At 30.5% G+C, this 15,876-nt stretch overlaps 1 protein-coding gene across 2 annotated transcripts in view; it reads right to left on the reverse strand.

Annotated features, from left to right (window-relative positions):
• LOC106791774 overlaps window positions 1-15,876 on the reverse strand; it is a 43,752-nt gene that overhangs the window by 22,919 nt on the left and 4,957 nt on the right. For both annotated transcript variants that reach the window (XM_014757680.1, XM_014757678.1), the window contains exons 2-3: window positions 12,285-13,248; window positions 8,526-9,683 (exon numbers count right to left, since the gene is read on the reverse strand). In XM_014757680.1, the coding sequence (XP_014613166.1) occupies window positions 8,526-9,683; window positions 12,285-13,231 (2,105 nt within the window). In that variant the 5' untranslated portion in view covers window positions 13,232-13,248. The remainder of the gene's footprint in view (window positions 1-8,525; window positions 9,684-12,284; window positions 13,249-15,876) is intronic.

Here is a 15,876-nt window from a genome sequence, read left to right on the forward strand (position 1 = left end):
AAATGTCAGAGAATGCAATGCTGTAAATTGTGCACCTTTGCAATTTCTTTGACAAGTTTTGGTTAATATTTTTTATACTAAAAGTGAATAGATTTTAATGATTTTGATATTAAATTAAAGTGCACTCTTTTGTCTACATGTAGAATACTTTTTCGAGTTATAAATCGATTTGCAAAATTATGAATCGATATACAAATATATATATGTATATTCATTTAAAATTTAATTGGTAATAATGATTTTCTTCAGACACACACCGAGTTAATTATTATTAATTCTTAACACACACACATTTTATAATATCTTTATTAATTAATAATATAAATATAATCATTTTCAGAAATCATAGAAAAATATTTTCATGTAAAAATGTTAAATGTAATATTTAGGTAGAAGAGAATTTATCTTTTTTTTTTTTCTTGTTTTTTCTTTAGGTCAAAGTGCACGACTTTGGGGTACTGTTTCTCACGCATGATCCACGTGATATTGCATGAGCTTCTCATACGTGACCAGTTTGCTTATATTAAACAAAGAAAAAGAAAAATGAGAGAGAATTTAAATGATGATTGATGATGATGTGTGAATGAATAAATGATAAGAGAAGGAGAATATTAAGGGTGATATTCATTGATCGATATAATCATTTTTTATATGACCTTTTTTTAACTGTTAAATTATCTTGAAAGTTTTGATCAATTTGCGCATAGAAATATAGAAATTTTTCTATTTCTATTTCTTTTTTTTTGTAAATATAATTATAGAAATTGAATAAAAAAAGAAACTTATTCGTTGTTTGATCCGAATAAGAAAATTTCCTAAGTTCAACGACTTGAAATAATTCTTTGACATATGTATAAAACATTCATGATGGAATATTCGGTAGGATCGTACGATTCTTTCTGCCCGACTTCCTTAATTGGCCTGTAACATTGCTGACTTCCCGAGACGTCTATTTAATAGTCTAAACCTTTCCATTACGAATGTTCTGACATTTATTGATTATGCGTAGGCATATAGAATGATACATAGATAGAAAGATAGACAAATGGATAGATACATTGCAAACCAAAAATTTCCAAACCTCACCCTCGGCCCTCATCCCCACCCAAATGTAAAATAAATTCAAGGAAACAGAATTAAAAAAAACATATAGAATGACACGTGACTTCTCTTTACGTGCAATTAACATTCGCAAAAAAAAAGAAAAAGCAATGAAATAAAGTAGGTTAAATTCATAAATAAAATTCATCTAATCTGTCATCGAGAAAACAATGTTCGTTCGTTCTGATAAATAAAACGATATTTTTTTATTTTGTCTACACTTTAATTATACTAAAAAAAGAAATAAAATTTTAACAGCTTGTTACGTCAGAGATCGTAGATAAAGTTTTATCTTGAAAGTGGATAATAATGTTTAAAATAGTTTTACGTATAGTGAGGTAAACTTATATTGTATTGGTTCATGTATTTATTTATATTATCTAAAATTGATAAAAAAGTGAATCATTATATTTATCATTATCATTATTATTATTACTATTTTAGTGATCTAGTATATTTGAAAAAAAAAGAAATTTGGAAAAATTCTTGGCGAAAGTCTCACGTAGAAGAAAACAGACTGAGAAACGAAACAAGAAGACGGTAAACCGGTTTATTCCCCTGCAAGAATAACCTAACAGACCACCGACCGTACCGATTCCTTTTCGTATATATACCTGCATTTATGTATAATACATTTGATATAGACCTACTATGATAAATGATCTATCTATCCTACGAGTGAATCGCGTTTTTTAAATTTCATCGGGATATTTTTCGCTTAGTAAATCACCATTGTTTTATTATAATAAAAATTCTATTAGAAAAAAGAAAAAACAAATAAAAAAAAAAACCCACAATTATCTAAATTTTGGATAAATTTCTACGATCTATTATATGGTAACTAAATAATTAAATAGTAAGAATAAAAAAAAAATGGTTCAAATTAAGGGGAACAAATTTTCAAAAAAATCATCTATTAATAATAATAATAAAATAATTGAACGGTAAAATAAAAATAAAAAAAAAAAAGAAAAGTGATAAAAATTCAAGATAAATATAACTATGATTTTACTTATATGGTAATTAAAATCATATCATAAGACAAATGGAAAATAATCGATTATAAAATGTGGATTTGAAATTTGAAATAAAATATTATATATAATAAATTTGGTTATTTAAAATTGATTCATTTTATTTGGGATTAAAATAATAGTGTTGTTTCTTTCTATGGGCAGTTTTACTAACCACGCCAACACACTTCACCTGGGAAATAATCAATAAGAAACGTTACCACCGCGGTCAGACGTGTATAAGCACCGCCCCAACGTGACCGTCGTCGATTCGTCGCTTGGCTACCCTAAGTGTGTCCACAAATCAAAAAGGATCAATTGCAAAAGAGAACGACAACTAAAATTTCATCAAATCATTTTTTTTCTTTTCCCAAATAAAAATTGAGTTGGAAAGAGTATTCAAAAAGTATTAAGAACTCTTTCAAAGAAATTTGTCCTTGTATTTCTCAAACATACATCACATACACACACCCACACATGCACGCACGCACGCATACAAGATCCATACAAATTTCATTGAAGAAGAAGAAGGAAGAGGTCTCGTTCTAAAACGAGAATTCTGGTTTCTTTATTTAACTGTGAAATAAACACGAAAAGAAATGACGTAACGTTTTAAACAATATACCAAAACGAAAAAAAAAAATAATGGGAAACTGAAAAACAGCATTGTGAATTGAATAATCATTATGCGTTGTTTAAGAAACTATTAGACTATTGGGTTGTGTTTGAAAAGAAAAACGAATGGGAAAAGGTAAAAACACTAATCTCAAAAAATGACGTTTATTTCTTTTAAAAGATTCTCGCGTTAATGGACTTGATATTTATACAATCTATCGTGAATAATTATTTAATTCAAACACATTTTCTCAACTTTCTCTATTATAAATATTAACTGAAATAACAAAAACGAATATGAAAAGGGTAGGGGGGGGGGGGGAAAAGAAAAGGCAAATTTAAATGTAATATTTCTTTACGAATGTTCCTAACGAACAAAAATGTTCACAAAATCTAAATTCGACGAATTTGAAAGAATTTAATTTAATGATCAAACGTGTGATTAGTAGAATCCCAACGCTCAATTATTAATAACGCGAAAACAACAAATTATGATACTTAAAAAGGACAACGTGTAAAAGCTAGAAGTTGTGTGTGTGTTAGTTAGGTGCAGTGACCTCAAACGAGCATCTCGTACACGCAAACTAACGCACACAAACTAATCCGATGGATAGTCGGTGCCATTGGTAAGAGTCATCGTCTGGAGGTTGACATACGAACACTTTCCGAGAGACTTAAACGCGTGAGAATTCAAAGAAGGGGAAAACAGAACAAAGGCATCTTGTACATTCATTGTCTTACATAAAAAGTGACACCAACGTTTCTTTCACATGCACATTCCCTCATCCCTTCATCCACCCACCCAACTGTCAGTCTCGGACCGCCCCTTCACCCCCTCTGATCACCCTTCACCCCCTTTACCACTTCACCCTTTTTATATTATATATGTATATATACGTTTACTTCTTATTATATTTATTATACGATATGTTTGTGTATGTTAGAAGAATACTTATTCTTCAACACAGTTATATTGTAGAACATTGGCGTCGATGACCGGGACTTACTATACAAAGATGATTTACCGTTAACGTAACTATGTTGCATATACTTGCTGCTATTGCTGACCCCGTCCTATGAAAGTAACCACCCCACTGACCCAAAAACCAATGACTTATTGTTAAATGTTATTGTTTCTTTAGGATTGTCTGACCCAATTTTGTTGGTAATTTTAATCTAATCATTGGATGAGAAATTTGAAACAAATGTTGCCGCCCCCTTTAACACATTACTTAAATTTTTTTTCTATTAATCCCCTTTTCTTTCGTTTTTTTTTTTTTTTTGGGAAAAGAATTCAATGGTGCGTTACAAGATAGGAGGAAAAGGATACAATATACGCCTAAACGTTTCACGGTCACGGCTGAATAAAGAACCACTTCTCGTTGGACTTTCTCGTTTCATCTTAAAAGAAATAAAACGATATTCTTGTTTAACGCGTTCGATCGAACACTACCACACTATGTTCCGTTATTTATCGTGATTAAAAAACAACTATAAAAGTGTTAATATAAATATATATATATAAACGTTCACTGTTTTTTCTTGTTTCGCGAAATTTATTTATTAGAATTAAAATATTAAAAAAATGTATCGAATAATTATTCGACCGTGACAACTTTGAATTTACGTAGAGAAAGATAGAGAGAGAGAGAAAAAAATATATAAAAAAAGAAAGAGAAATATTTGAAATAAATATTTGTCGAATACGTCACAGTTTGTTATTTAATTTTATACGGTAATATTCGAGGTCGTAATAAACAAATACACGTCGTCGTCGTCGTCGTCGTCATCTCTTTTAAAATAACAGATGTTGGTTAACGAGTGAAATCAAGGAGAGTTCAACGAGGACTGAACGAATGAGTTGTTTTAGAGAGCGAAACCTCTTTTCGTTACGAAAGTTATATCTTCTATCTCATTAAAAAAAAAAAAAAAAGAAAAAAAAAGTACTTAAACAGAAGTTATCTAATAATTTATATTTACCAAACATTATTTTCGATGTGCAATATACCATTCATTTAAATGTTACAAAAAAAAGAAAAATAACTAATAACATCGTTATAAATAATTTAACAAAAGTTATCATTTAATTTAACAATAAATAAAATAATGTGAAAACATTTACAAACATATTTTTATGTCTTCGATAAATAACAAAAAAAGAAATATAAAATAAAATAATTTATACAAAAAAAAAAATGATTCAAACACTTCCATTGATGGTTTTTTATAGTAATATTATTCCAAGATCAATGTTATTGATTATGCAACAATTTATACGGTTTATTAACGACAAAACAATTTCTATAAACTATCGAGATCCTTAGATGATATGATAATAATATTTATTTACGAATATGATCGATAAATTGAATCATTCATTAAACAGGTATTATCTATACTTAAAATATAATAAAAAAATAATGACGTTAAAAACGAAAAAAGAAAAAGAAAAAAAGAAAAAAAAATTAGAACAAGGTAGAAGTAGTAATGTTGGAATAATGGAAACGTGTTTTTACAATTGGTTCTCGGATAATAATTCTTTACGCACGTTTGTGCATATGTTGCATACAGTTTTTTTTTATTGCAACGATCGATAAATCGATCGATCGTTCCTCGTGCGTAATATAATTGTAAAGTATGAATTTATTATACTTCCTTTTAGATAAAAGAAAGAAGAAGAAAAAAGAAAAAGAAAAAACAAGGAACAGATGATTATTCATAAATATTCTATCGATTTTATTAATCTAACTCTTTGGAATGTATAATATAAATGTAAATTAAAAATAAAATCTACAAGGTTACATATACGCGAATTAAAAGAAAAAAGAAAAAAGAAAAAAAAAAGAAGAAAAAGATATATAAAATATATTACTTCTAATAGATTAAAAATGATTTATGGTAACTCTTGGTACGTGGTGTGGTTGCCAAAGTGTAACGGCGATAAGGTAAAATAAAATTATAAATGGAACATGATTTATGAATTATTCTAATGTTTCCACGCGTTTGACAGGAAGTAAAAAATTGGGTTGTTATCTTTTTTGTGTTTTTTTTTTTTCATTCAAATTATTATTTACTTCCAAGTATAATTTGAATGAAATAATGTTCACGTCGCGATGCAAGTTAAAATTAGAAATGCACAAACGTATCATACACACATACATATAATTATCACCCACTAGATTTGGTTGAGAAAATTCTTCGTTAAGACTTTCGTTTAAAATGTTTAGTGAAACTCGCGAGGTTTAATACGATCGATAAATTTATTGGTGAACATGTGCACGTCTCTCTCTGTGTATTATATTTTATAGATGCATTTATACATGCATTTATACATGCATACATATATAGATGAATACCTATCGTCTATTTATGTGGACTAGAAAAGTTACGTATAAATGTGTATGTGTGTGTGTGTGTGTGTGTTTCAATAAATTTTTAATATCAAATTAAATACTATGAAAAGAAAATTCGAAAAAAAAAAAAAGGAAACTTACAATAAATTAATTGACCAGAGACTACTCACATTTGTTATTTTTCTTCTACGACTAAATAAAAGAAAATTAGAAATATTTCATGCAACACAGTAACAAACTTTATTATAGCAACTCGATAAATTATTTCTGACGATAAGTCTTTACACACACACACTTGTGATGTTCTTATAAGAAAAGAAAAAAAAAAAAAGAAAAAAGAAAATAAGGAAAAAGAAAAGAAAACAAAACGAAGATATGAAAAAAAAAAAAAAAAAAAATTTATTTCAACGAACGCGAAATATTTTAATAACAAATTTCACTAAAAGAATTTAGAAATACGTATGATGTTAATATGCCTTTCATCAATGCTGANAAATTATTTCTGACGATAAGTCTTTACACACACACACTTGTGATGTTCTTATAAGAAAAGAAAAAAAAAAAAAAAAAAAAAAAAAAAAGGAAAAAAAAAAAAAAAAAAAAAGAAAAAAAAAAAAAAAAAAAAAAAAAAAAAAACATTTATTTCAACGAACGCGAAATATTTTAATAACAAATTTCACTAAAAGAATTTAGAAATACGTATGATGTTAATATGCCTTTCATCAATGCTGACTAAAATAATGTTTTCCCTTCGCTTTCACGCGCATTATTCGCTACTTAATTTTCTGAGTTATTGCATCAAACTTGAAAAATCATTATTAACAAATAAATCCCAACATTGCATTGCATTAAATGCATCCAATGAATTTGTGAAACAATTCAAACAATTTTAAAACCCTGATCGACGAAATGCTGTCGTCTGTTTATTCGAAAAAAAAAAAAAAAAACAAAAGTTGGCTTTTCAAAAAAGAAAAAACAAACAAGAAACAGATTCGGTGTGTTTGTAGAAAAAAAAGAATAACCAGTTAAATAAAACACAGTTAGCTTTTAAAGAAAAAGAAGAAAAGGATCTTCCAAAGTAGTTTCTTAACGCCCTGCCCAGTGGGTGTATCGAACGATTACGCAAAAAAAAATGGAAAAAAATAAAAAGAAAAAAAAAAATTGAGGCAGGCAGGCAGGCAGGCAAATGTCAGGCTTGGATGAACAGGCTGTTACAATCAACTCGTTAACTTGATTTTCGCTTCCGGCAAATCTAACAATAAAGGTGGGGCCCCCGGAAAGTTAAGAAAGATGATCGAACAAAGCTAACTAGGTTGATTCAAGAATAGCACAAGAAGAAAATCCAAAGAGGAAAAGAAAAACAACAGCAACAAACATTAATAACCAATGTAAATATAACATTTAACATAATTGCGAAATCCTAATCTCTCGTTAAAATGAAATCCTATACGTTTTATTGATAAATAAATGAACGACAATAAAATAAAATATTTCAAATCTTTGTTTCTTTTCTTTATTTCTTGTTTTTTTTTTTTGGAGGAAAAAAAAAGGAATCATTATATTAAAAAAATCATTCGATCAGTGCATTTATCATCTTGACTATTCCGAGATATCGCATTAAATCGTTGGAAAACTCGTTTGCTGTTCCAACGCTTATCATCCTACACGTGAATTCAAACGGATAATTCCAACACGTATATATTTACAGGATTTACAACATTATACTCGAGAATAAGAAGAGGAAGAAGAAGAACTATCCGCCTACATTCGAGGAGAATCTCTTGAATTTCATTCGAAGATATATGCGCAAATAGTAGAAGAAAAAGCAAAGGAAAAGAAAAGGATGAGAGATGAGTTCTTGAACTGAAACACCTTGACTTATTTTCTCAAGCAAACGTTCTCGATTGATCACCGATAAACACCATACTCTTTTACGTATATAAAAATAACCATTAATTATATACCTATAAATAAATAATAATAATAATAATAATAGAAAAATTGGTAGGCTGTCTAAGTGGAACGATGATCCACTGTATCCTGCTATACGTGTACACAATATATATATAAATAATTATTAATAATAATTTATTATTAAAACATTGTGTAATATATAGGACGTGGTATAAGTTAAGACGTTTTTTGTCTATTGTTTACGGGATATTTTTAAAATATTGTCGGAAGACGTATTTCTGAACGTTATTATCGTTCTATCAAATATTTTCTTATTTAAATAACATAGTTTTTGAAATATCAGGTTAGCCAGATATTGTATATTTTGTTGAAATCTTATTCCAATGCAATCAAATAAAAACTATCTCCCGTACGATGTAATAACGATAATAATAATAATAAAAATAAAAAAATGAAAAATAAAAAAATGAAAAATAAAAAAATGAAAAATAAAAAAATGAAAAATAAAAAAAATAAAAAAAATAAATACCTCCTGGAGGCAGCGCGTTGCGAGCTGGTCGCCGTGCTTGCTGGTGAACCGTTGGAAGAGCTGGAGCAGGTCGTGGTTCCGGATGATCCGGTTGCGTCGCTTCCGGTAGTGGTTGATGTAACACTGCTTTGTACAGAAGAAGTAGTGTCTCTGAGGGCGTTCGAAATACACCTGGACCTGGTAGAAGGAGTAGCAACATTGATAGCAGGAGGAGGAGGAGAAGGAGGAGGAGGGGTAGGGTTGTTCGACGAGGTGGTAGTATTATTGGTTACAGCGCCGCCGTGTTGTCGTCCTGGTCGTCCACCAGCACTAGCACTACTACCACTAGAACTACCACCACTACCGTTATTAGAATTCGTATTATTAGAAATAATAACGTTATTCCCAACGTTGACGTTACGATTAACAGCTGGTGCACTAGATGGTCTCAAATGATGACCCGATGTACCATTGGTTTGGGCCGCTAAGATTTCCGGTGCCACCAATGCGATATCTGGCAACGAATTTGGCGCCGAAACTATTGCCGATCTCCGATTGGTCGGTTCCGCGTTCCTCTGTTGTCTATGTTCTACCGTTCCTTCTGGCAATCTCAAATGACGTAGTCGCCTCATGGAGGCGCGTATCCACGAATTCGTAACGCGATTGCTGTTACTGTTATTATTGTTGTTGTTGTTGTTGTTGTTGTTGTTAATATTATTATTGGTATTCGATTCGAGTTCGTTGTTCGTGTCGTTGTAACGGGACTCCGTTTCGATATCATCATTATTTCCATTAACAACGAATATACTGTTATTAATGGTATTGTTGTTGTTATTGTTATTGTTATTTTGATTATCAACGTTGTCCGATCGTAAATGATTATTATCGACTAAGGATTTGGTGGCCGTCGACACGGTGACGGACATCGCGGCACTGCGACTCGTTTCCTCGAGCCGATCCTCGGTTTCGCGCCTGCGCTCTCTTGACTTCTCTGAAACCGAGGACGCGTTTCTCCCCACCAATTCGAAGCGCTCATTGGCCGGTGAACCCGCGCCGTGCTCGGACGTTCCCGACGCCCGCAGGCTTTCCACTTCCTCTAACCACGACCAATCGACTTCCGAACAATCCGAACAAGCCTCCTCCGATCTGATCGTTGTTGATTCCTCATCCGGTCTTTTTCTATAAACAACAAACATGATTTTTCTTTTTTTATTTCATTTCGTTTATCATTGTTTAGATTTCATTCAAATATGATACTTTTTTTTTTAAAATAATTTTGTCACGTATTTGTCATATGTTGTAACTTCATGGGAGCAAGAATCTTTTAAAAAAGAAAAAAAAACAATTAAATTAATTTTATCATAGATATAAAACGTTAAAAGGAATAATAATCTCAGGGTATATCAAGCAGAAGAGAAATCAGTGAAGGGATTGATTGCAATAGAACGATATTTGCATAAGAACTCTTCCGCGTGACAACAACAATTGAGAATCTTAAAAGAAGAGATTGAGAAAGTTGATGGATGGCACACGACGATTATTAAACTCGAACGCGATGATATCTCGAGCGTGAAAAATAAAGAAAGAAAAAGAACAAAAAAATAAGGAAACGTCCTTTCAAAAACACACCTATAAATCCTTCCCCCTTTCCCTCTACCTCCACCTCCCGTCACCCGTTTTACACGGGAAATCGGATAATGTATTTTTTTGTAGACATGTTTATTATAATGTAAAAAAGGAACCCTTTGTTCTTAGGAGTGTGGCATTATTATACTAAACGCACGTGCCACTTCAAGGAACCCCGCAGGTCTTTGCCATGCGGGATCCATGGTTTTCGCGCACGAGCCCGGGCTAACACAACTTCCGGTTAAACCGATTCCACGAGGGAGAAGGACGATAGAAAGTGTTCGCAATTCCAGTGGGTCTACTAACTACTACACACGTTTCCGTTTCTCCGTTTCCCCATCTTATTTTTTGTTTATTTTTTTGTTTTTAAAAGAATCTTTTTTGTATTTTCTACTATATTATCTTAATTTTTACTTGAATTCTCTCAATCTATTTATCCCGAGAGTTAGATTAGTTTGAAAAAAATAAAATAATTGATAAAAGAGAGAGAGAGAGAGAGAGAGAGATACGTAAAAACGAATGAAGAATAAAAAATATAAAGATCGTCGTCATTGAAATGCAAATTTAAATAAATTCTAACCAGGAGTAATTGCGTAATCAATGTATTAACAGCAGGTATATTATTCGAATGATCAGAAAACGATAATAAATAATTGTATGAAGATCAATAATCTTCGAAATGTGTTTTCATAGAAATTTCCATGCAATCTCTTTTCTAAAGTTTCACGAATTATTGTGTTTACACGTGTTACATTTCTATTAATAATATCAGATTTTTACGAATATTTAATCGTTTTTTTACAAGGAAAGATTTGATCAAATACTTTTTTCGCTATAAAACGAGGATTACACGTGAACCGAAAAAATTTGTTAAAACCAGTGATTTAGATCGAAACCCGGACTGTGTTATTAGAAATAAAAAAAACCGTTAGACGACTATACGAGAGAGCCTTTATTTCCTGCATTTTGTAACACACGCATTTGTATACATTTGCATGTATGATTGTTAAACATACTGACTTGTGAGACCAGCAAGAGTGAAACCTTTTCTTTTTTTTCCTCTTTTACATTTTCCTTATCACCGAGAACTGCCTACCCTCTTTGATAAGTTGTACTCGTTTAACGATTACCAACAACTGTTCGAACTAACACATCCAAAGACTATAATTTTTTATTCCGTTCTGACGTTGCAAAAATAATCGACAATTACGTTTTTACCCATTTACGTCATTTAACAATTAAACAATAATTTATATTTATAAATACTTAATAACCCTAAAAATGTGAAATTCAATCTTTTCAACGAATTCAAAAGTAATTTACTAATCAAATATATATAAATTATTCGATTATATTTTCCATTGATTTTCCTATAGACATTAATAGAAAACAAATATTACATAATACATGGATAAACAAATATTAAATATTTGTTGGTATGAAAATAGAATGGATTTACGTAAGAGTAAATTAATGACATTATCTCAACTATACTAACGAAAGTGTCATAATAGATTATTGCAATAGGTGATACATATGAGTGTTAGAATTTTCCACTTTCATGAGTCATACGCAATAGTCTCGAATAAAACTCTAATAATATGAACAATAATTAATTTGATATTGAGAGTTTGAATTTATATTTTTGGAAATTATATTTTCATATTTTTTCTTTTTCTTTTTCTTTTTTATTAATTTATATCGAAATTATTTTTGTACAGACCAGATGGATCAACGTTACGTACGAAGGCTCGTTTGTGGAGGATACCAGAACGATTTGAAATAGTTTGCACGCTCGTTAAGTCGAGCCTTGGTAAATACTTCCGGCACAAAATTATACTTTTCAGTCAACGTACTGGTATATCTTCTTACATGCGAGTATTCTTACATACTTACTATTAGTTAGAAATACATATATGATTTAATATATGTACCTATAAATATCGCAATAATTTTCTTTACAATTAAGTATTTCAAAAATGATTAAATTAAAACCGAAAACTCAAAGAAATATTTCCAAAGTCAATTATTTCATACCAATAAATATTAAAACAATGTGTCTACAAATGAATGATCTTTAAATTAGAATTAATAATTAACTCACACAATTATAATATATATAGTTTTAAAAAATAGGAAAGAAATAACGCTTACCCAATAAAAAATCCAACGACAGGTTCACAAGACTGAGCAGCTTCTTCCAAACTGAGAGATCTATTGACTCTCCCAATATCCTTAGAAGGATGTCCTTTGGTTCCTTCAGCCCAAGATTTCCGATTGGTCACATTTTGGAAGGATTTTCTTTTGCTATCATGTAAGAAAACACTTTCCTCTTGTGCACGTCTCTTACACTTGTCGCGAAGTTCAAGATCAAAATCAACGAAACAGGAATTGGCAACTGTATTCCTTGAACAAGATGATACTTCGTAAAGGGAAGATTCGAAAGCCGGATTATCAAGTTGTATGTCGTCGTAATTATCAGTATTTCTTCTACGACGATTATCCAGGGAAATGGAAGATTCACATTTGTCGATTAATGGTCTGGCAGATAAGGAAATTGATCTGTTTGATCCAGCAACATCGTATTGATTATTTTCGTCACCGTGATCCTCCTCATCGTTGTCCTCGTGTTCGGCAAGAAAATCAAACGCGCTGTTGATCTCCTGCGTTTCAAAACTTTCTTCATCCGTAGATAAAATGTTTTCCGAATTAGCATGATCGACTATGTCACGATTATGATGATGATGATGATGATGATGATGATGATGATCTAGTATGATTCCTGAACAAGTTCTCCTGATAACCGGTTCGAGGTTTCTCGTTATGTCACGTATTCTTTTAATTGTATCCGAGGAGACAACGTCGATTCGTTTCCGGATTGGTACAACCTGATCATGTCCCAAGGTTACCAACACATCACCGTTGTCACTATCGTTCTTAACTTGCTCTTGTTTCACGGTCAGGGACAGCTTCTGTTCCAACTTCGGTGGACAAACGTCCAATAAATGTTCCTGTTCCTCTGGAGTTGGATCATTTATTGATACTCGTGCCACGCATAAATCGTTACCGAGATCAATCAAATCTCGATCTTCCGACGCCATTTTTCGCAAATTTCTACCTGAAATATTAAAATCAATCGTTAAATCCTAAAGATAAATACTTGTTATTCAACTTTACGGTTTATCCAATTTATTTTCCTTTTAACACCCGTCCCCATTCAAGTTCGTAATTTTATTTTATTTTTTTATTGTTCTCTCGGTGTCAACTCAAAAAAAAAAAACCCCATACACGGATGAATCAAGAAATTCAAGATATGCAATTAAATGACTCACCAAATTTTTGTAGAAATTTAACGATAATATTGATAAAGTTAGAATCATTTGAGCCAGATAAAAACATATTGGAATCTTTTTCGGAATCGGAATTATTTTTCGATAGTGCTTCGAATAATATCTGAATCCTAACTAAACAATCATCACGTAACTGGTCGTACAATTCCTTGTCTAATTATTCATCATTCGTATTGTTTAGTAACGATTATGAAAGACACGTTAACAAGCTGATTAGTAACAATTATCTTTTAGAAATGATTGATAATTAACAGTGAATCTTTATTATCGTATTTCGTAATACGTTAGTTATTACAAAAACTCATAAGGGATTCGCAAAAACGTTTAACGGGAAATAGGAAAAAAAGATGATTGGTTAAAAAGAAAATGAATTTTTATCAAGGAAAATGATCGCAGTGTTATAAATGTGTTTACGTGTATACAGTATGAGAGAATAATTTCTATTCCCACTGGAGAACACGTCGATTCGCTAGATCTGATTTTAAAATAACAATAGCATGCAAAACAAATATCGATAAATCATCCTATATATCTGTAAAAAAAAAATTGTGAAGTGGTATCAATTTATCTTGAACTCAATTAGTATAAAAATGAATAATACACTGCATGTAAAATGTTATTGCCAATTACCTTAAACAGTAAACCATAAAATCAACAATATCCTTTAATTAATCTGTAATTAAATTAAGGCTTCGTGATTAAAAGAACGAAGCTTCGTAATTAAAACAAAAACATCAAAGAGAACTATTTGTTTTATTTGTTTATTTATATAATCAAACGTATTTAAATCTGAACTTTTTAACACCACTGCCACCCTCATGGAAAATTATTGTACTCGGTATTTCCTTATTTTTAACAACACAAATTCGACGAAAACGCGTATCTCGATTATCCTCCTTGCATATAGCTTCGTTTACATAGGTATATATTATATAAAAAAAAAGAAATAAAGATAGAAAAACAAATGTCAGTGTATTCGTCGTTTTATCTTGGTTATATTCTAAGGAATGCTCCCACGCTTTGGAGAATGCACTTACGTTGCACGGGATTACCTTTTCCTAGTGCACTTCTTCTTCCTTATCCGGGTTACACTTTGAGTTCATCGAATATCAAGGAAATTTATCTACGAATCATTCCATTCTAATTTCTTTTATTTAACTTCGCGTGAGAAAATATAATATTCGAATAAAATAAAACTGGTAATCTTTTTAAATTTGAATTTTATATACTTTATGAAATTTGTATTCGATATTAACATTTTGACTAATAAATAAATAAATACAAAAAAAGAAAATAATCAGATTGAAGTATACCTAATTAATTATAACATTCGAGATACTTAACCTGGCACAACAAAAGACGCAATTTTTGCGAATATGTAATATAATATTAGCAATGAATGAAATTCGAAGAAATGCAGGGACAAGCAAGAAAAGAAAAATATGCATATGAAAGCTTTTAACATAATCATTAAACGAGTTCAATCGTATCGAGTTCTGAGGAATGACTCGAATGAGTGAGTCATTCATCAAGCCATTTATTTGTTCAAGAAATGGAACACACATCTTTCTCCACCCTGAATAATTTGGTCAACTAACTCCACTTAAAAAATAAACAACGTTGAAACAAAAAAATTCTATTTTAAAAAAAAGGAAGATAAGAAAAAGTAAAAACGAAAGGGTTTTAAATAAGAAAAGAAAAGAAAAGAAAAAAATAATAAACTTAACAAAACAATTATTATTCTTTTCAACTGAACAACCAATCCCAATATCTTATTTGTATTCTAATCGAATACTTTAACACATAAGAAATAAATTGGCCTTGAGATTAGTAAGCGTGCTAAGATCAAGACAAAAGGATTTATTTTTATAAACGATATTATTATTATTATTTCTTTTTTTTTTCAAAACCGATCATCGTCGATACGTGAAAGAAAATTTCTTGGAGTAAGTTCGTTCTATTCCGTGGAAAGGAAAAAATAAAAATGCACGAGCTTAAAAAAAAGAAAAATGAGACATTATACATGGGAGTATAAAATATCGAGAATGGAAAAATATAACAACAGATTGCAACCAGAAAAGAAGAGGATCTCGTATTTCGAGATCAGAGTGATCGATTTCTTGGATACATTTTTTATCTTAAAACTGTTTTAAATTCATAGTGTGCGATGTGCGTATAATGTATACTGTTGTGTAGTATTATACTGTTTGCAAAGCAAACAAAGACTATAAAGTAAACCCTTTGTTCGGTTTTGTAAGTATAACTTTATTTTTAATTTATTTAGTATTTCTCTCGTCCAAAAATTACAATTTTTAATAATGAAATTTAACAGGGAACTTGGACATGAAAGAAGTAGAACTATGTTTGATTTAGTTGGACGTTTCGTCCCTTTATTG

The sequence above is a fragment of the Polistes canadensis genome, unplaced genomic scaffold, assembly GCF_001313835.1.
Source record: "Polistes canadensis isolate GaletaPanama2010 unplaced genomic scaffold, ASM131383v1 scaffold_342, whole genome shotgun sequence".
NCBI lineage: Eukaryota > Metazoa > Arthropoda > Insecta > Hymenoptera > Vespidae > Polistes > Polistes canadensis.